We start from the raw sequence: 21583 nt of genomic DNA on the forward strand, positions 1-21583 counted from the left end.
TAATATTATTCTTTCTGGGTCACAAAATAAACTTTTTAAGATATTTTCAGGCAAGAATTTCGCTGTGTAAACTTCAAATATCTGCTCGGTTTATCAAGATATAACATATTTGCAGAAGTGCTCTGACGTTTTCAGAGACGTCTGTTACCCACCAGCTCGATGGCTAGCCGGGGCGATAACAGCGAACTCCCAGCATATCGTTTTCAACCCCCCCGCGGTCTTTCGCTACTCAGGTTAAACATGATATATATATAAGTCACTTAGGTAACTTAAAAATGTTATTGTTTGGCTTTTTTCAGTGTTTTATTTGTTCGTGAGTAAATCGGTTTGGCTGAGATTAAAGTTATTGTTTTCACACAGCTGAATAAATGTCAAATGGAAAACTGATTAAACAGAAGTGTGAGATGGTAGAATTTACTCCAGTGTCCTGTTATATTTTAGATAGAAAGGAACACACGGCCGAGTTTATTAAACTCTACCGAGACAGCTGTTGATGCAAAACTGAAGGCTGGACCGTCCAATTTCATAGCCGCTCACCTCCGGCCTACCCAGCCTTCGGAGGACCTGGCTCACGTAGACCATGAAGGCCGGGTCCTCAGGAGGATGCAGCCTATGAATTTGGACACCCCCATAGGCCTAGTCTCAGAGCTGACCTGGGCTAGCTAGGTTACGCTAGCTTCCAGCCTCAGTCAATCCAAGTTAACCAGTTCATGGAACAAACATGGAACTATTTGTTATAGCAACGGTTGGTGAGGCGACTAAAAGAGACTGGCCCCAAACAGCCACCAGTATTTGAAATATAATTCTTCTGTTAGTACACTTCTGTGCACTACACTGTGTATATTCTTTTAAGAAACAGCTGAAGACATTTTTATTTAGAAAAGCATTTGATTAATTTCTTCTTACGCTGTTCTTATAGTTTTATTGTTTTACATTGTTTTATTTACTGTTATATTGTTTTTATATTCCCATTTCCTGTGTTGTAAAGCACTTTGTGATTTTTATCTGTGAAAAGCGCTATATAAATAAATTTTACTTACTTACTTACTTACTTATATGCTATGTGAGTTATGTGGTGCATGAATTCCAACAGGTCAGTGTTTGTAACAATCACAGAGATGAGGTTTCAAATGTAGGATACTGAAACTGGCCAGTCAAGCAAAGTGAACTATGCAGGTAGCAGAGGTGTGGACTCGAGTCACATGACGTGGACTCGAGTCAGACTCGAGTCATTAATTTTATGACTTTAGACTTGACTTGGAAAAATGTTCTAAGACTTGTGACTTTTACACCAATGACCTGGGACTTGAATTGGACTTGAACCGGTTTACTTGAAAAGACTTGATATTTCAATTTAACATGCATATTATATAGAAAGTGTGCACCATTAATTCAATTCATTCATTCATTTATTCAAACCACACTCCGTACGTATGCGTGCGTGAGCTGTAGCACAGCCAATCAAGTTAACCCGATTTTTTCAAAAAAAAAAAAAAAAAAGCTCAAAAATGCTGCGAGTAGTTATTTTTTTTCAGGTACATAAACTATGAAGTAGTCAACAAAAAACTGAAATGCAATATGCAAAACATGCAAGAAGAGAATCACAGACAGAGATGGAACAACTTCCAACTTTGTCCGACAGTTGAAGTTGCATGAAGAACGGTGGTGCTTCTCTTTTGCTACGATGAGACAGCTGACTTCATCTAACTAGCAAATGTTGTCCAGGCTACGTTGGTGATACTGTTTTTTTTAATGTGTATGATATTTTTGTCATGCGATTTTAAAGCCGGTCCTACAAGCGCATCCAAGAATAACATGCAGCTTATCTCAGAACTGGCAGTGAAAATTATTCTTGGAGCTAAGTTTAATTGAGCTGCATTTTATAGAGGTGCAATTTCACAATTTGTGTATATTTTCTAAGTTCAGTATTTCATCATGCGTTGAGAAAAACAGATTTAAAAATTACATGGTCTAATATTTACATTTAGCATATAACTGCAACATTCTTTTTTTTCTTTTTTTTTAAAGACTTGAAAGGACTTGAAATTCAAAGTTTCAGACTTGTGACTTTACTCGGACTTTTACACCAGTGACTTGAGACTCGGCTCTGACTTGCCTGACATTACTTGAGACTTGACTTGTGACTTAACGATAAAGACTTGAGACTTACTTGAGACTTGCAAAACAATGACTTGGTCCCACCTCTGGCGGGTAGACACAAATGTCATGCAGGAAAAGAGCAACGAGGAACGCAAAGAAAAACTGAAAAAAAGGGGACAGAACTGAAAGACTACTAGGAACACCAGAGAGTGATGCTAAGCTCTCAAAGATAATCTGGCTAGCGTGAACACACTTATTTTAATTCTTCTAAAGTGAAGATTACACATGGACACAAAGTAAAGCCAAGCAAATGTAATGTTGGTGCCTTTAAAATAAAAGACAGTCTCTTGTTATTAGCTAGCTAGCTAGCTTGACAATGGAACTAAAATAGACACATCTTTCTACTACTTGGGTAAAATTAAATAACGGTCTTTCTGTTATGTGCATTGCCAGACCGCAGTCAGGGCTAAACATATCATGCTGTACAAGTAAGCCATTGTGTTTTTACCTGTTACAAAGGCCGGACATGTCTCTTTGATACAAGATGTTTGCATAAATAGAAAATTTGCATGTTGTTTTGTTGATATGGAGATACTAACAGTAATAGATGATATGATATAAAGTGCAATGTTTGAAGCAAAGATTAAAATTGTTGCAAAACCTTTAAGAAACAGCTCAAGAAAAACATACCACATACCATGTGCCACTAAGCATTCACAGACTATAACCTTGATGTACTAAGGCCTGCTTTGTAAGAGCTACTCTTCAATAAAGCTTAAAACCTAATCAATCAGTTATGTGAAAAACAACTGTAGGACTTGAAGAGTTTTTACCAGAAAAGCAGTAGGAAGGCATCTCTACCTGATTTCTATATTGCTTTGCCATCTCTGCACACAGTGCTTGTGGTCACCCAAGTGGGTTGTAGAGAGCTTAAATTCTGACCTTCAAATTGTGCTGGCGTGATCCCTGCAGACACATTACAGCCTTGAATTTCAGTGTCCACAATGGGAAACCACTTAGCAAGAATCAAAGCACACAGGTTGGTAAGTAGAACTTGAACCTGAGAGGAGTGAAATATTTCTGAAGGTTTATACTCAGTATTTTTAGACGTTAGCAGCACTCAGGTAGCATTGAGCTGGTACAGGTGAAGATTCAGTTTGCAGTATAGCATCTGAGGTGCCTTCTGTACCACTGTAAACGTTACACTGAGGTATGACCTCCATGTCTGGCTTCCATTCTGTGTTATATGCATCATAGATTGTTGCTTGCTCTGCACCTTACACTTTCTGCTCTTTGTAATAAAAAAGATTTATATGTTGGATAACAAGCATCCTGCCAAGAAAGGACAACATTCCTTGCACCCTTGAGAGAGCAGTAACTAACACTCAGAGACACTATTGGACCCCCATATAAAACATAACAAACAAACCATATTCTCATTTGCATCGAGTTCAGTGTCCTGAATCAGATTTGCGAACACAGTTGCAAGATTGTGCCTCATATGAAAAAACCTGTCATGTGTCACTGCTCAAAACAGCTACGAAAAAAAGCAATAAATAGAATGACACTTCCTCTTCTCATTATGAAGGTTTGCAAAGGGGGAATCACACTCAGTGAGCTCATTGTTAAAGGTGTTTTCTCTCTACATGAGGCAGTGTTTCTGGTTGCACACAATGCAGCATATAGAGTAAAGCAATGATTGCATTATCATTCACAACAGCTTCATGAATGATACAGAGCAGGCATGCATTTGCAGTTTCTTCGTCTCCAGAGACCAATGTATAAAAGCTTCTTAAGCAAAGTAATTTCAGTCGTGCACAGAGAGGAAAAAAATGCCCATCCCTCCACACGGAAACAGCTTTGGTTGTTTCCGTGTGTCTTAAAGGAGCGAATGCTTGGGCAGCATCAAAAGTTGGGAGATGGAGTAGGAGATGATCTCATGAAAGACCTGACTGCTCCGCCACAAGCAGTGACTTCATCCTTTAGCTGCTACCTTCACAGTGACAGATTGTTTTTGTATTTTGTTTCTTGTATAGATGTAAAATCAACTGGGTGTGGGAATTCCCCTCAACGTAATTATTTAGCATATACAGCAGCTCGATAGAGTTCAACAGGCGTGTCTTATGGTTTGAAATAGATGCAGTGAGACGGAGGATGCATAACCGTAGCAAACAAGGAAAATATTGGAAAAGTTTATTGTAGATAAAGTTTTCCCTTCAATGGGTGTTTTATATTGCGAAATGGTGCGCTCTAACCCAGCGGTCCCAACCTTTTTTGTGCCACGGACCGCTTTTTGTCCGACAATATTTTCACGGACCGGCCTTTAAGGTGTCGCAGATAAATACAACAAAATAAAACCAGTACGGGTACCAAAAAAAGAAAAATTATTCATAACACACAGGAAAAGACCCAGGGAAACAGAGTTAACGATAAAAAACGATAAAAACCCTGAAAACCATACATTTCACACCCGAGCCTCAACTCTCGCGGCCCGGCACCAAACGACTCATGGACCGGTCCCGGTCCGTGGCCCCGAGGGTGGGGACCGCTGTTCTAACCCAAACCCAACTTTTTTCCCCTAAACTTGAACTTCAGCTGGTCATCTTGACTGCATCTATATTGCCTAAATGCATATAAAGCTGGAACGGTGTACCCACTAAGGTTGCTGTTGAGGTTGCATTACTCACAAGGCGATGTGTTTTATAGTGAAAGGGTCAGTCAGCAGCAAGAATATCACTCCACATGCCAATTGGCTTCTTTCTTTGGTTGACCACGAGAACATTGCATGATGTCATGTGGATAAATCAATGCTCAAAGGATTGGACTCAAATAGAGGATCTCTGAGTAAAGCTTCAAAGCATTGATTTTCAGAGGTCAGGCCTATAAACATGTTTAATCTTACGCATTTTAAAGACTAAGGGCCAAGAATCAGAAAAGACGAGTCATGGGTTACATTCCTACTCGTGACTGCACTGTGATTAGTAAGAGAAGGGTGCTTTGAAAAAGAAATGACATGAAGTTTAAAGGACAGAGATAAGGTAGAGGTGAAAGACTGAAGGAGAAAGAAATACACCAAAGAAAATGTCTTAATTCATTTCAAACATTTGATCTTTTTTTTTTTTTTTTAATAATTCACTGGAGTATTAAATTAGAGCTTTTGGATAAGGGAAATGTTTAAATTCATGTCACTTAGATGGCGCCTAATAAGAAACATGTTAGTCACTGGTACTGATCTACATCCTTTGAACAATCATCAGAGAACAGAAATTAATGCCAAGAGGAAGGCTATATATGAATAGAACATTATTATTACCCATTCAAAGAACAGCCTAACTGTATTTTAATTTAAGATGAAAAATCTACTAAGTGATACAGTTTAGGAAATTTAAATGTGTCAATTTTGACCTTCACGCACGATTTTGTGGTGCATTTAGAGCCTCTTATTCACTGTCAGCTGTGTAATTATTGATCAGTCTTACTGGTGTATACATACTATGGTGGGAGCATCAGGGCAGAGGGCACATCTAGTTCTCACTGGGTTTCAGAGCTCAGAGTTGTGAGAGAATGACAAGAGAGCAAATATCAGCCTCTGGGCTTAAACATGCCAGATGTGGGAAATAATGACTCATGTGACTCATTTTTTGCAGTGGCATGCTGAGCATATTGTACTGAAGGTAAAAAGGGTGAAGCGTTGGCTGAAATGGATCTCAGCAGATACTGGATCTCTGTATCGTTTCCAGTCTGTGGATTCATCAAAGGAAGCACTGAAATTTTATTCTACAACATTGCAAATTTCATTGAGGAAATGCATTCAACTTTACAATATACAGTCAAATGCATTTCTTTACACTGTGTATATATTTCTGTTATACATTCTTGATGAAAGTTTTTACTTACATTGTTCCTTATTATTCAGAATATTTTTTTTTCACTTTAGAGTTTTAGTACCAGGGGGTCGTGTTTACCCCCGTAGGCACGATTCTCTAGCTTTGCAAAGCACCAGACTGCTCACTCTGCCTCTGGAAATTTCCAGCAGGGTTCATATTTCTGGCTTTCTCTCACTAATATGGTTGGGGGGATCTTTTTTCTAAATTCCATTGGCTGATCTTTTTTTTTTTTTTTGCTTTGAAATACTAAAATAAACCAAATCTTGTAAACCAAAATAACAATTGTGCTTCCCATGTTTACTGCACATGATCGTCTTGGTTCCTGCAGGCAAGGTAATGTAAAATGCCAGAAGGCCTTTGTTTGTAACTGGGTTTACGCGGCATTAGATTATCCTCAAACACAAATGTAGTGAAATGGACTGGTACTAAACAGTCCACTGGGGCAACATTACACATCTTTGCTAACAGTGACAGTGGTAGAAAAGTTTGAAAAATGCTCTGTGGCATCCATAATATTGTAAAATTGTATGACAGGTAGATATTTCTGTTTTTTTATCACTGATAAAATAGATTTTTCTTCCTTGTTATATTTTATGCAAAGGTGTAATTGTTATGTTTTGTTTGGCAGGTAGGTAGTTTCATAATTTGCAGTTGTTGTTGTTTTGTTTTTTTGCCTGTTCACTCTTGGAGTCTTCAGATGATCACATTGACAGTTTTACTTGCCCAGAGCGAGGCCTGTAATCCCAAAGGTGCTACGGAGGAAACAACCGGCTTTCAGTGCTGGAGCTGTTCCAGCGATTATCATGAGGAATGTGAGGTCCTTGGACAATAAGATGGACGAGCTTAGTGAGCTGATTAAGACCCAGAGGGAACACAGTGAGTGTGGTTTGATGTTTTTCATGGAGACACTCACATTCCCCAGACTACAGTGTCACACTACCTGGCTTCGGGAGTTTTCGTGCAGACAGGGACGTTAATCTTAGAGAGGAGAGGAAATGTGGAGGGACTGAAACCCAGCACAGTCCTGGATATTTTACCATGAAGAGATGTTCTGTGGCCTGCATGTTGAGCTGTTAGCTGTCGATCACACATCCATCTTAGTCGCAGAGAGAAACAGAAAAGCTGCTGCTGTTTGATTTCAGTTTAAATCAAGATAATGTTTGCATTCCTCCATCAGCTGCCACAGAGGTCATCAGAACGACTGTGGGTGTGGTGAATGACTATGGATCATAACCTGCCCATCTGTAGTTATTATTTTAGATCTTATTAAGCTCCCTAGTGTAATATCTTTAGGTTTTGGTTTATAGAGCCGTTCAATTTCTTTGAACCTTCCTGAATTATTTTGGTACAGTGTACAACTTTACAGGAGAAACTGTCTTTTATATCCTGTTCCTGTTATAACAAATGTACCTGCGGGGATTTTTTTTAAATTACCTGTTGTTAGGACGTACATTATATTTTGCTAGAGCCGTAGTTGCATTGACAGGCAGGCCAAATGGGCTGTCAGTCGTCTGCTAGGTGTCATCTCAGCCACCTCCTGCAGTGTTTGTTGTGTTGGTGCCTTTTGGGGAATTTTTTTTAATGCAATTTTCTGACAAATAACCTGGTTTGCTGTATGGTTTACAGCCTCATTGGTCCCTCCAGTTGGCCTATGTTCTATTTTTGAGTAAAATTGCATTTTATTTTTATGTTAATTATCACATATTAGCAGGTACTATGTGTCTGTGGGATACTCCTGTTAAGAAAGTGAATGTATCATACCATTAACAATTTTCATATCAGAAAAATTCATATAAGAACTATGCAAATATTATTACAAGTAATAATAATAATAATAATACTGTTTTAAATTTTTATCTTTACTTGTTCAGTTGATATTTGTCCATTTAGGTTCACTAATTGTTAAAAAAAAATAGCCACATTTATAGTTACATATTAGAAGAACTAAATATGGTTGTGGTGGAGGTGTGGTCCCTGGCTCAGCTGCAGGGGAGGAGTGGGGCAGTGAGCTCAAGGGGGCGGGGCCAAGGCTGGAGGGACAGGTGGAGATGATTTGCCTAATGAGGTTTTTCCCTTTTTATGTAGTAAAGCCAGAGACCAGAGAGGGTGTGTGTGTGTGTGTGTGTGTGTGTGTGTGTGTGTGTGTGTGTGTGTGTGTGTGTGTGTGTGTGTGTGTGTGTGGACGACTAACTGGAAAGTTAGTGAACATGGTGCCGAACCATAAAAACATGTGTGGTGCTTCAATAAACAGTCCTCAAGTGTACATCATGACGATGTGTTGGTTCGATCTTTACAGTGGTTAAATGATATACAGTAATTATAAGGTATTATCTGAATTATAGATAATGCATGCTCTTATCTATTGGTTCATCCTTCTGGACACAATTTTTATTGTCTTGTCCTGTTTCTGTATTTGTTTTGCATCCCTGAACACAATCCTGTACCAGTCCCAGCTCGTTTGTAGTATCTCATGTTGAAAAAATGAATATTTTCCATTTTGGCGATTGGAGTTGCACTTGCTGGAGAATCATCTCAATTCAACTAAAACATGTCACAGATTTTTAACTGTCATTTAAAAAAATATGTTGTTTATTCAAAATGTATCAACTGCTTAGATTTAGGCATTAAAAATGATTTAATTATGTAAAAATAAATAAATCAGGGATTCGGTTGAAATGCAGTGATCTTCATGGTTTATAGCTGTTTTTATGTTTGCAATGTTACGATTCCGACTGGGTCTGGACCAAAAAACCAAAATAAAATGTACACCTGACACACAAACAGAAATTAGAGCCATCACAGAAAACTGGAAAAATTGTGTCTATGAACACAAAGAAACAGAGTGTTTTGTGGGTGACTATTTCACATTTAACTAAACTATAAGCAATAAGCTAGACATTTTGGTGTGGTTTGGTCCAATGCCTACTCGTTCTTGGTCTCACCTTGCTAGCCATAATTTAAAAATTCCTGGAAATATTCCTACTGTTAGTATAGCCTAACTTTATTTCTCTTCCTGCTGTAATTGGAACACCAAACTTCTCTTGCGTCTCTCACTTATCTCAGTTACAACGTGTCTACTAGAGGCGGGCTGATTGATCCAGGTATCGATATCAAGGCTGCTATTGGTATCATATTGATACTATTGTGACAGGATAAATACTTTGTTTCTGTTCCCCAAGTTCAGGATGTAGCCAAATGAATTATGTTTAATTATTACCAGACGTAGCAGATGGCCCCGCCCCTCCCTGAGCCTGGTTCTGTCGGAGGTTTCTTTCTGTTAAACGGGAGTTTTTCCTTCCCACTGTCGCCAAAGTGCTTGCTCATAGGGGGTCACATGGTTGTTGGGTCTTTTTCGCTGTGTGTATTATTGTAGGGTCTACCTTACAATATAAAGCGCCTTGAGGCGACTGTTGTTGTGATTTGGTGCTGTATAAATAAAATTGAATTGAATTGTTGTTTGGAAATGAAAAATGTGCTACTCTCCCCTAAGTACGTTGCCTTTAAAGGCTAAGAATCTGTATCAGTATCACAGTGTATACTTGGAATTGGACTGATACCAAAATATGCAGTATCACACACCACTAATGTCTGCACAGAAGAAGCACTACCTACTCTAAGTAGTTATGAGCACTCACTCATAAGTATTTATATTTTCCAGCATCCTTCTCAAAAGGGCTTGTCTAGTTTTTCATGCATGGCTGTTTTCATTTTTGCCATTTTTGGACAGAACCACAGTTGAGATGCAGACAGGACATATAGGACAAGAGAAAAGGCTACAACAAGCAACAAAGGTCCCCAGCCAGAGTCAGACTGGGGCCGATGCAGTTACATGACATGCTTACCCATCAGGGAGTCCCTGCATCCTGTTATTTAAATTTCATGGCATCATGCTGGTGCTATAAAATTTTGAAGGACGAATCTAAAAACATAACCGCGGCAGCAGCAGCAGCTGTGGTGTATCCGGAGCCAGAGGGATCCTCTCTGTCAAAGCGGAGCACAGCAGGCTAAAAGATGGACTCTGTGTGAGGAGAACTGAATGATTCCTGAGTGAAATGCTTTTCTCTGTATCTGCTGGCAGTGTGCACTGAGCAGGCATCCAAAAAGAACTCTAAATCCAGTCAGAAACACCATTGCTTCTCAGTATGAAGCCGCTGGCAGCACAAAGACCTAAAGCAGCTCAGCTTACTGTGTTTGTCTTTCATATCTTTTTTTCTTGTTTGGCAGTAAGCATCCCGCTACTTTTGGATGGCTACCTGCATCATTTGTGATTTGAGAAAGGATGGTGAGGATAGAGCAGACACGCATAATCAAAAACAGGACGTCCCCTTACTCTTCCTGTGTTGTTGTTTCTTTGCTTTTTGTATTTTAAGTATTGTGTTTTTTACCAGATGATAACATGCATAATATGTGTGAAATATCTGATCCTATCACTTTGTAGAGATTAGATAACCAAAAACATGGAACAGAAAATATCAGAGCCTCAGTAAAAGTCATATTTTCTGAACTCAAAGAAGATAACACGCACAACTCAGAGGTGCTTTTGTGTTTTGTGTTGTCAGATTTAATATCATTCGGTCTCAGAAAAGCAGCTGATTCTATCACCTTTAGAGCTGCTTGTTACAGCAGCTGAAAACTGTTGCTGTCCACAGACGTAACACGCTGAAGTGAGAATGAAATTAACCAGGCTTAGTTGAGTTGCTCGAGTACAGACTGTTAGGACCAGTTTCATGCAGTCATTTCAGATTTACTGTTTACCGCAGCGGCAGCAGTGTGTATCTCAGCAGAAGGACACCTCATGAAAATGTCACATGCAATTAAAAGAGGATGGAGCAGCTCAGGCTCTAAATAATTCAGACAATAGAGCGTGATCTGGAAATTGGCTCCACATACTGCAGCGCTGCACTTTCGCCTTCACAGATCTGATTTTGTCTGTTTGTTTGTTTTTTGTTTCGACAGAATGCTGCTTGCTGGGATAAATCTAGAACAGCATCATACTTGAGTAATTCTTCATATACACAGTACCATTTTCTATTTTTACATGCATTTTTACAATTATATTATTTGTGCAAATGATGCCAGAGGCTGACTGGTCACCATATTATGCTCTGTCCTAGTACTATAGTTTCAACAATCAGACCTCAGAGCCAAACTTTGCTAAGTAATGATCTTAAAGGGACTGTGACCATTAGGGCTATCTAAGGAGTTTTCATTAAAACAAAGGCAATGTTTTTTTTAGTGTTTCATAATCATAACATGGAAAACTTCTCAGATATACACATTTATTATGAGTCAATTGTATGTCTTACATGACATATATGTCTCATGCTCCGTATAAAAGTGCAGCCTTCTGCATTTTACTTGTAAAAGATAATTTTATGATTTATGTACAAGTTGTGTAAAAAAGAAAGTGAGCTGAAAATGACTGTTTTCATTTATATTTTTCACATTCAGCCTTAAAATAAAAGAAATACTTTCTGTGTCGTAGGGTTGGACATAGATACATTTACTCTTGTTACCTGTGCAACTGGCACACTATTCGGTGGGCTGATCATACTTAAGAACAGAGGTGGGCAGTAACGCGCTACAAGTAACACATTACTGTAATCAGATTTCTTTTTTCAAGTAACGAGTAAAGTAAGGGATTACTATTGCAAAAACGGTAATTAGATTACCGTTACTTTCCCGTAAGCACGCTGCGTTACTGTGTTACTAAAACCGTGATTTTTTTTTTTGCGAGAGTGTCTCATGACAGTGACGTAAGTAGGGTTGGGTATCGTTTAGGTTTTATCCGATACCGGTGCCAAACCGGTACTTTTGAAACGGTGCCGGTGCTTAAACGGTGCTCAAACCGGTGCTTAAAGAATGGAGAACACAAACTTTGTCCAAAAACCTCTCATGTTCAGCTGTTTTTTTTTGTAAAAAGATAACAATGTTAGCCTTTTCTGCAGCTATAGGGCATATATGGTGTCACTCTTGGCTGGAAGCAGTGCTTAAACAATGGAAAAAAACACAAACTTTGTCCAAAAACCTCTCATGTTTAACTGTTTTCCACTTTTTCTTTGGTCATTTTAGCCTTTTTGGCCAGGGTGAAGGGAGTATCTGCCATCAAACAAGAAGACAGCCGCATGTAACTACGACGGTGTTTGCTAGTTCACCTTACATGCATTAATGTAATAATGTGGTTAGCCTACTCAACGTTAATTACACACGAACAACATTAAGCTACTCACGCAGAGGAGAACGGCTGCTGCTGCCATCATCATCCGTCATCATTTCTGCTACGCTGGCAGGGCTAGGGGCCAGGACTCTACTCTTCAGGTTTTTGGGGGATGTTGCTAACTCCAGGTCCGCTAACAGGCACCACACCCGCAGTAGATTTGCACGGTGTGAGGTCTCGCTGCAAACTATCAAACACGGCGCATTTCTCGGCTTTAAAAAAAACGCTATGCGTCGCCAGGTGTTTTATCACATTTGAGGTGTTACCTCCTTTGACAGTATCACAGTATCAGCTTAAAGCACTTGTTGCAGGCTGCTGAGTTTGCATCTTTTGCTGTGAAGTACAGCCAGACTTTTGACCGCTTCGCCTTGGGCATTTTTAATCTGTAGCTCTGCTCTAAAGGAACGGACGTACCTGGCCCCGCCTACTATCCTCGGAAACGTAAAATGATTGGCTAGAATTGGCTCAGGAAAAAAAAGCACCGAAATAAAGCACTGAAATGTGCGCTGCTTTTCGGTCTGGTTACTACCGTTTATGTCAGAACCGGTGCCATCATGGCACCGGACACCGGTACCCATCCCTAGACGTAAGCGAGTGCGACGTTAGTGGCAACAGCTGTGTGCAGATCAACAATGGATAATATATCGAGTGCGGGAGAGAGTATGAGCGTGCAGCGTTTAAAGGGTGGAAGCACTGACCTTACTTTGAGTTTGATTCCGTAAAAAGTGACAAAAACATTAGCGTCCGCTGTTCACTGTGTGGGAAGAAAACTTCTTTTTACAGCGAAAAAACCCTTAACTTCCGAGCAAGCACCGAGTGCACTGCCACGGAATTCACAGACAAACTCGCAGATTCTTCCACTGACCGCTGCGGCACACCTGCACCAGGGCAAACATCCGCCTGCTAGACAGGTGAAAATAGAGCAACAGGACCGCTGAGTCTTTGATTTTATTTATTTTCTGCTGTGTTTCACTTGCATTTATTTGAAACACAAAAAACACATTTTATTTTATGTGCTGGAATGTGCAGAAAATAGGTTTAAATGTTAAACAAATTTCTTCCAGTCAGAGAATGTTGCATATAATTAAATTTTTGCTTGATGCATAAAGTTAAAAGATTAAAACTAATAAAACAAGTTTTAAAAAGAGACTTTTCCATTTGATTACATTTTGTATGATGGATTATGCAGAAAAAATAGAATTGGGCCGAAAGATTTATCGCTTTATCACCTATTCAGGTTGTAAATCGTGTTTTTAAAAAGTAACTAAGTAACTAAGTAAATAATTACTTTTGAAAATAAGTAATCAGTAAAGTAACGGGATTACTTTTTTGGGGAAGTAATCAGTAATTAGTTACTGATTACTTTTTTCAAGTGACTTGAGCAACACTGCTTAAAGGTTCGCTTTGTGGGTCCCGGTGAACTCAGAAGCGAATATGGCAGCTTGTTATAGTCACAACACCTTTTGCATTAAACCCAGTAGTCTTACAACCCACTGATCGAAAACAATACCCTTCTACCTTGCAAAATCAAGACAGGCCTGGGTTTGATGTCCTCTTTAGGCCCAGAAAGCGCTGCCTATATCCTTCTTGGACAAGTTCAGAGACTAACAGGATGACACTTTTTAAGTTTTTATTGTTAAGAGTATCCTCAGCTGATAGGGCCGAACAAATTTCTTGAGTCTTGTATACTAATTTACATTGCAGCATCATGGTCCACATATCCTGCAGCCAGTGCAGTACCTGTACCTATTTGTTCATCGGATTTAAAGTGCAAAGTAATAAATGCCAGCTTAGATTGCAGAGCAGTGGGAGCCACACAAAGAACATTACTGAGGTTCCAGATGCCACAACGTAATAGTTATTTCAACTTCACCTCTGCAACTCCAACTCTTTCTTAAGCTGAAAATCCCTATCACACTCTTCAGCTGGAAGCATGCTAGACAACATCAACCTAGCATTAGCCATAGCCAAGTGAAGACTGCAGAAAGTGAGTCAAAGTGGGGGAGTGTCATCGACCTGTTCTCAGTTAGTACCTGTACAACAGGTGCAGAAACAGGCAGTACTATAGTCTACCCTGACAATAGGGAAACACGTCTAGTATAGCCACCACGTCAGCCCCTGCCAAGCTAGGATATTTGACAGATGCTAGCAAGTTAACAATCCCCTTCTCTACTAAACCAGACACCGGGGCTGCCAGTGATTTACTCTGAGCTGTTGAAAAACCGACACCAAAGAAAGATGCCACCTCACAAAAATACTATTTCCTACAAACTGGTTGAGTGACGTGTTGCCTGCAAACATGTTCATATCAAATGTAGCCATTTCAAATAGAAGAAGCAACAGCCAAATCTACATACAGGTCAGCTAACCTAGACCTAATACCCTGCTGATTAGCCAGTCTGAAAAACATTTCACACATAGTGGTAAGGAGAACAATAACAATTTTAGTGGCCTGGGCCCTGAAAAGCCTGCCAACCAGGATCTAATCCCCACATGGGATAACTCCGAACAGAGGCAAAAATAATAAGTGTCTTGTCTAGACACTCATTTTTGCTATCTAGGGGAAAATTACAAAATAGTCCACAAAACTAGAGGACAAGCATCAAAGAAACAGCACACACCAAAGCAATGGCTACCAGGAGTCAACAAAAGCTGTTTTGCCTCATTCAGATCCCTGATGAGCCCCCAAAGTTGTTGTATCCCCAAGCAGGGGCTGATTAGGGGAGCAACAATAGTAAGAGCTGGGAAAAGACAGAAGCCAAACAGAGTAGTTTGTATAAATAACAGGATTTTAGTACAAAGAACCAGAATTAAAGAGATGACTATGCCACTATATCAGCAAACTAAAACATCTTAAAATGGTAAAGAGATGGAAAAACAAAAGAAAAACACATGTGCTGCCAGAAAACCCAAACTACTCACTAGTAGTGCCAAAACAATACTAGTTTCAAGGTCAGGAACTCAAACAAAAGCACACCACTATGGCTCTAGAGTCTCTGGGCTGGTTCACACTAACTGACCGAGCAGCTCTTACTCAGCCTTTATTCTGTTTGGTGGCTGATTGTTGAGTGGGAAGAAGTCCACACTGGCATGTGAGTTCAGAAGAGAGCAGTGTGTGTGTGTGTGTGTGTGTACACTTTATTACTTCTAAGATCTTAAATCCTAAATGTTTGATAGTACACATTTAGCAAAAATGACCTATATATTTTACGTTTAGGTTAAATCATGAAATACTGTTAATGAATGAATGTACAGCTGTATTTATAATAGAATACAATATTGCTCCATGGTACTGGTGGTGGTCAAAACTCTGTACATGTACATTTATGACAACACTGAAATTGGGTGTAACAAGTAATTTGAAATGTAACTGTTTAACTGGAGCCAGACACATTAGGGTTACTTCATAAAACAGAAAGCCTGCCTTAGAAAGCTGAATCTGGGGTCACTATATGATAAGCGAATTATATGGCAAATGTTGGTCTTGCTTCTTGTTAAAGCTGTCACTTGTGAATCATACAAATTTATAGAATGGTTGTGTTCATATAATGAGAGAAGTCTGTGATAAATGAGCTCTTTTAAGGAAATTAGTGGCCTTTTTGCTTTCAGGTTAATCATTCCCACAGATGATGGATCAAAGAGAGATATTATCTTGGGATTCAATCCAAGGCCAGTAGTGCAGCTGTAAATGAGTGTTCAAACTACAGTGAATCATTCAATGAGCACTGACTTTTTCTATCATTTCCCCAGCAGCCCACCATGTTCGAACAGGCACCTGCGAGGTGGTGGCGTTGCACCGCTGCTGCAACAAGAACAAAATTGAGGAGCGGTCGCAAACTGTGAAATGCTCCTGCTTTCCCGGACAAGTGGCAGGCACCACCAGAGCTGCCCCATCGTGTGTAGATGGTATGTTCCAGTAACTGAATATTTCATTGGCAGTGTTCACCATTTTTTTTTTTTTTTTTTTTTTTGCTGATACTCCATCCCACGGATTTTGAGGGAGACTTGCTGAGGTCAGTGATAAATGCCAGTACATACAGTACCAAGTCTACTATCTGAAATATGCTAACAGAGTACAATTTCTTATCAATCACAGCATAGACAAAAGAACCAACACATATCCCCTTTTTTCAATACATTTTAAACATTGTTCTGTTTTTGTAGCCCATATATAAAATGAAGAAAACAGACACAGACAGTTATATCTGGCATAGTTATGACTTATTTTATTCAACTAAAGCTCGAAAACCTCAAAACACTTTGTAACTGCTTCTGTGCTTGATACATCCTGTGGAATACACAATGCACATGTAATTAAAACTCACAAAAATATTCTCACAGATTGTGGTGTCCTGATGAAACCCCAGGGCTTTGCAGAGACTTTCCTGAAGGGTTTTTAAAGTGACTGATAAATGAATGTGACGCTGTCCAATGCAGACTGTAAAGTCGATGACCCAGAAGGTCTCTTAGCATGCTAATGTGTCAGCTGAAGTGGCTGCTTCTCTTTGGTCTGAAAAGCACGGATTTCTGGCTAAACTCTGGACCCAGTCGTGTTTGACCTATTCCTTGACATTTTAGTATTGACATTTTCTGCAAATTAGAGCTGTGAGCCACTGGCCTCAGTTTAAAGCTCCATGGGTGATCTCAGAGAAGAATGATCAGCACTTAACCTTTTAATTATTCTTTCTTCCACAACCAGGGATTACCTTTAGCTGCACTCAGTGTGAGACAATCTCCACTTTATATGAAGATAAATGAACCTGCAGACATCTGAGAAAACTTGAAGAGATCTAAAGGTGTAATTTTAGAGAGGCAGCTACAGAAGATACCCGAAAACGTTACTGAATGGATTTTGTACTACCATATTATTGTATAGCGACTTAACAAAACACGCTCTTACACCTTTGCCTTGATAATCTGATAACGACCAATTATCAAGGCATTGCAGTGTCTGCAGTGCTTGCTGGTGTTCACTGTGAAATGGATTTCTAAAACCCCATTCACACAGGCCTTGGGACTGGTCCGTGACCCTCTAGCAACCAGCCATCACTACAGAAAAGTGTGTATTCAGTGACCAGTTGGCGAATGGTTGCTGGAGGTTTCTGGCTGATGTTCAGGGGCGTAATTTCCAGGGGGGTTAGGGGGGTTATGACCCCCCCAATAATCAGACCCAACCAATATAACCCCCCAATAAAATTATGAATCATCTTGCATAAATAGGTTGTTGATTTTCTTTACTCGTTTCAGGAATTACCAGCAAAATAGTTGCATGTTTAATCATCTGGGAATTTACCCAGATTTATTTATTTGTTTAGACAGATCTAAATTGTGAAAACCAGAATTTGAGAGCATTCTTCTTCTTCTTAATAAATCTGCAAATTTTTGAAATGTGTTAGTTTGTTACAATTTATTTTTTGTGAGGTTGTGCACAACTTCTTCACCATCATTCCAGTTCAAACATCGCCAACAACCATCTGAGTGAAGATCAAGATCAAGCGTGGCGCAAGATTTTGAGGGGAAAAGCCAATGTTTCCTCCTGATGTAGTTAGAGAACAAGATTAATGTTGCATGTCTATACAATAATGTGGAAACTAACACAACCTGTGATTTATCATAGTATAAGGACTGAACGAATGTATTAAGGTAACGCACAAACACTTTTGGCCAACTCTAGACAGATAGTCATTCCTGTGTCCACGTGGTCACAAAGTTGCCAAGCATGGCGCTATCCAGATACACCCTCACACTCACTGCCTGATGATGAAATTTACGTCAGAATCAAGCAAACCCTAGTGGACTCACAGATGGGTAAAGCAGAATCAATCAGACTTAAATTATCTTATTTTAGTACCTCATTTACTGTTTAGTTGTCAAACTATGATTATCTCACCAATCTACACATCACAGTAGTCTTCAAATGAATTAGAAGAACAAATAGGCCACTCTTCCATACCAAATTATACCAAATCATACCAAAAAAACCCTCATTAGAATACTGCATGTATGATAACAGCTTCCTAAACAAGTCCTTCTAAATAGTTTGTGGTTTTGTTCCATTTTCACAGTTATCACCAAACTGTTGTTTGACGTGCTTCTGGCACTGGAGATATTTTGATGTGTTCCATTATTTTTTCCAGTGAAATCCAAAATTGCAGATTAAGCGTTAAGCACTGACCTGTTTCACTCTACATATAGCAAGAGAAGTTGTGAGCGACTGGAGGTAAACCACGAGGTCGATAAGCAGAAGATAAAAGCCATTCTATTCCAAGTCTATAAAATTTTAAGAGTAATTTAAAGAAAATCACTGACCGACTCTGAGAGCTCTCATAGCAAAAGCACTGTTTAGATTTAAGTCTCAACATTGGAACCACGCCTTATGATCTGAGGCTACGAGGAGGTTCATATAAGGGAAACACTTCTGCTATATAGCATGGAGTCAGACCCAGATGACCACTGGCAGAATGTAGATTTTGCCAACACACATTAAATGGCTAAATGATTAACAGATGACCTGCTCCTGAGCTACAGCCACTCCATTAAGGGAACTAACAACAAAGATTCGAGGTGTTTCACTTGTGATGCCGACCATGTTTGTTTTCTGTAGTTCATTTGACTTTATTTCTGATTTTATGGCAAACAGTGGGCAGGTGAGGTGAGGCTGACGGCACTTTCTCTGTCAGCTGTAAGTTGCCGTCATCTTCACATTACCTGTGACCCATCTGCTCCATTTTGTGTGTGGGGGAGGGGCATATAAACAAAACGAATAAACAAACACTCACACGGTGAAACAGAGAGCAGAGGAAGCAAAACTAGCATGACTGTATGAACCCTGCTTCCAGGTCCAAACTACTCTGTGTTTATTAAGGCTGTTGTGTTTTTAACGTGTTTTAATGCTTTGTATCTTGTTCTATTTAATCTGAAGATGTCAGAGTTTCTGGGTCGTTGACCCAGTATTTTCAGTTCACGTTCACCGTTTCTCTACTGCCGGTTCCACTTCCTGTTTTATTGTGTTAACCTTGGTCTGTGTTCATTATGTTCAGCCCTCTTCCCATTTATCAGTAGTTCTTTAAGTTCAGCTGTTCACTCACCTGTCACCTATCAGTCATTATTCAGCCAGCATATTTAAGTCCTCAGTTCTCTCCTGGTCTTTGTCGTGTCATTGATGTTATGTTGTTGTTCCCGTTAGTTCTCAGTTATTCAGTCAGCCAGTCACTCCTACCGTTCCTGCTTTGTTCGTTCACCTGCTCCCAATAAACCCTCATCATTTCTGCACCGTGAGTCCAGCGTTTGGGTCATCTCTTCCACGCCTCCACACACAAAACCTGACAGAAGAAGCCCCTAAAAACAGTCAGTGATCACTGTCAGCCTCTCTGATTTTATTACCACTGTTCATTTTAAAGCTCAGTTTTTAAAACCTTACAATTTAACTACAGCCCAGCCCATGCAGCAGTATATTAATGACTAACCTCGTATTGTGGATGGATTATCTCACTTGTTCTCCTGACTGAAGTTTGGTCCGTTTACAGCATCCTGCCATGCAATTGCATTTGTCCCTAACCATCGGGAACCCTCACGTTAACTTTTATCGAGTGGAAAAAAGTTAGCGTTCATCCTCCAGCTTCACTGTGTTTATGCTATGCTAACATAGCTGTGTTGGTAGCGATCACGTAGCACATCATTATATACCAGCTAGCCCAACTTCAGTAACTCTACAAACATCACTGCTGTTTAGTTTTCTGTCTTCATTTATGTTGGAAGTGATAGCAGAGCTGTACATTTGAATTTTTTTTTTTTTTTTAATTTCTCAGTCAGAACATGCTGACATCATGTTTAGGTGGAAACTAGCGAGCTAACTTTTTGCTAACATCTAACTCGTTAAATTTAATAAATCCTGTTTTCATGGATGCCTGGATGTTAAACTTAATTGTTACACCTGGTAAAGCAGCAACGCAGATCTTTTTATTAAAGATAAAATAAATTAGACAGTTTTTAACTCTCAGTGATGCCGCAGTGTTCGTTTGACTTTGGGACCTGAAGCAGACGGAGTTTAGGACCCAGATTACTCCGCGACACTCCTGACTACGGTAGCCATAATGCTCCGGCAATCCATCAAGCGGTGCGGCTTCTTAGCTTACCAAAGTTGTACTAAAACATTTTTGACAGATTTTTGCGCGCCGTGTACCACATAAAATCGGTCAGTAAGCACAACCAGAATTCATACAAAAGGTGCACCGACGATTTTTGAGAAAATTAAAGGATTTTAAATGCGCTTTATAGTCCGAAAAATACTGTAGCTTTCTTTAACTTAAAGACGTCTAGTCGTTTTCTTTTTTACGCTCCTTTGACTATATCTAGTTTTGTTTCACTAATTAATTTTTCAACTAATATTTTCTTACACATAAAATCATAATTCCCAGTCTCTCTGTCACAGGAATGAGGAATTCAGCTTATTTAATTAACAGTGAAAGAGAAATTCAAGGTATCTGCTTGAATACTGGGACTGAAAAAGTCAGATCTGCGTATCTCCAGTGTGATCATTTATGAGTATAAACCCAAGGTCAGTGCATTGATTAAAAGGCATTTTTATGGCTAAACTAAAATAATCAAAGAAAAATCAAGCATAACTTTAATTCTTTTTCCCAGATGTTTTCATTCCGAACTGCCCTCGTGCCTTCACAGCATCATTACCTGTTAAGTGAGATGTATTCCATAGACTTTTGGTATGTTTGTTCATCAATACTCCCATTTCATTTCATGAGAAACCTTTGTGGCTTTTTAATAGCTGCTGTTACACAACCACCATCTGCTTGCAGTTGACCTGATGCACTTTTTACACCACACTGCTGCCATAACCCCAGCTGTGTAATTCAAATTGATTCCCTCATGTCATAACTTCTCCATTCTCTGCAATTTAATCGAGTGAGGCTCCAACGGTATATGTGGATTATAATACCCATTCTCTTCATTAGGAAGTACACTAACAGCAGTGGAGGGGGTTGTGAAACGTGGATAATGACCTCTGTAATAAGCCAAATTTAAATAATGTCTTGTAGATCGCAGCATTAGCAGTTTAACACTCACTGTTGCAGAGGCAGATGAGCTGGTGTTCTCAATGCAACTCAGTGATTTCCATTTACGTGACTGAAGTCACATCTGTTCGTAGTTCTTGTCCCACCCTTACACGTGGATCAGATTTGTCACAAGATTGTTTGAATACCTGAAATAGAGGTGAGTGTTGCCAGTCAAAAAGCAAATCTTACATCACTTAAGACAGCTGTCAGAAGGTGACATGGCTTGCTGAGAGACAGGTATGATGATTTGATTTATATTCGATGGGAACCCTCATCTCAGGCTCATAACGATGTGTGGAAATGTGCTT

At 39.5% G+C, this 21583-nt stretch overlaps 1 protein-coding gene across 1 annotated transcript in view; it reads left to right on the top strand.

Moving 5' to 3' along the window:
• LOC116323207 (chemokine-like protein TAFA-2) overlaps positions 1–21583 on the top strand; it is an 88045-nt gene that overhangs the window by 54268 nt on the left and 12194 nt on the right. The window contains exon 3 of the mRNA XM_031743482.2: positions 15955–16110. Coding sequence (XP_031599342.1) covers positions 15955–16110 — 156 coding nt within the window. The remainder of the gene's footprint in view (positions 1–15954; positions 16111–21583) is intronic.

Source organism: Oreochromis aureus, linkage group 17 (genome assembly GCF_013358895.1).
Source record: "Oreochromis aureus strain Israel breed Guangdong linkage group 17, ZZ_aureus, whole genome shotgun sequence".
Classification (NCBI taxonomy): Eukaryota; Metazoa; Chordata; class Actinopteri; order Cichliformes; family Cichlidae; genus Oreochromis; species Oreochromis aureus.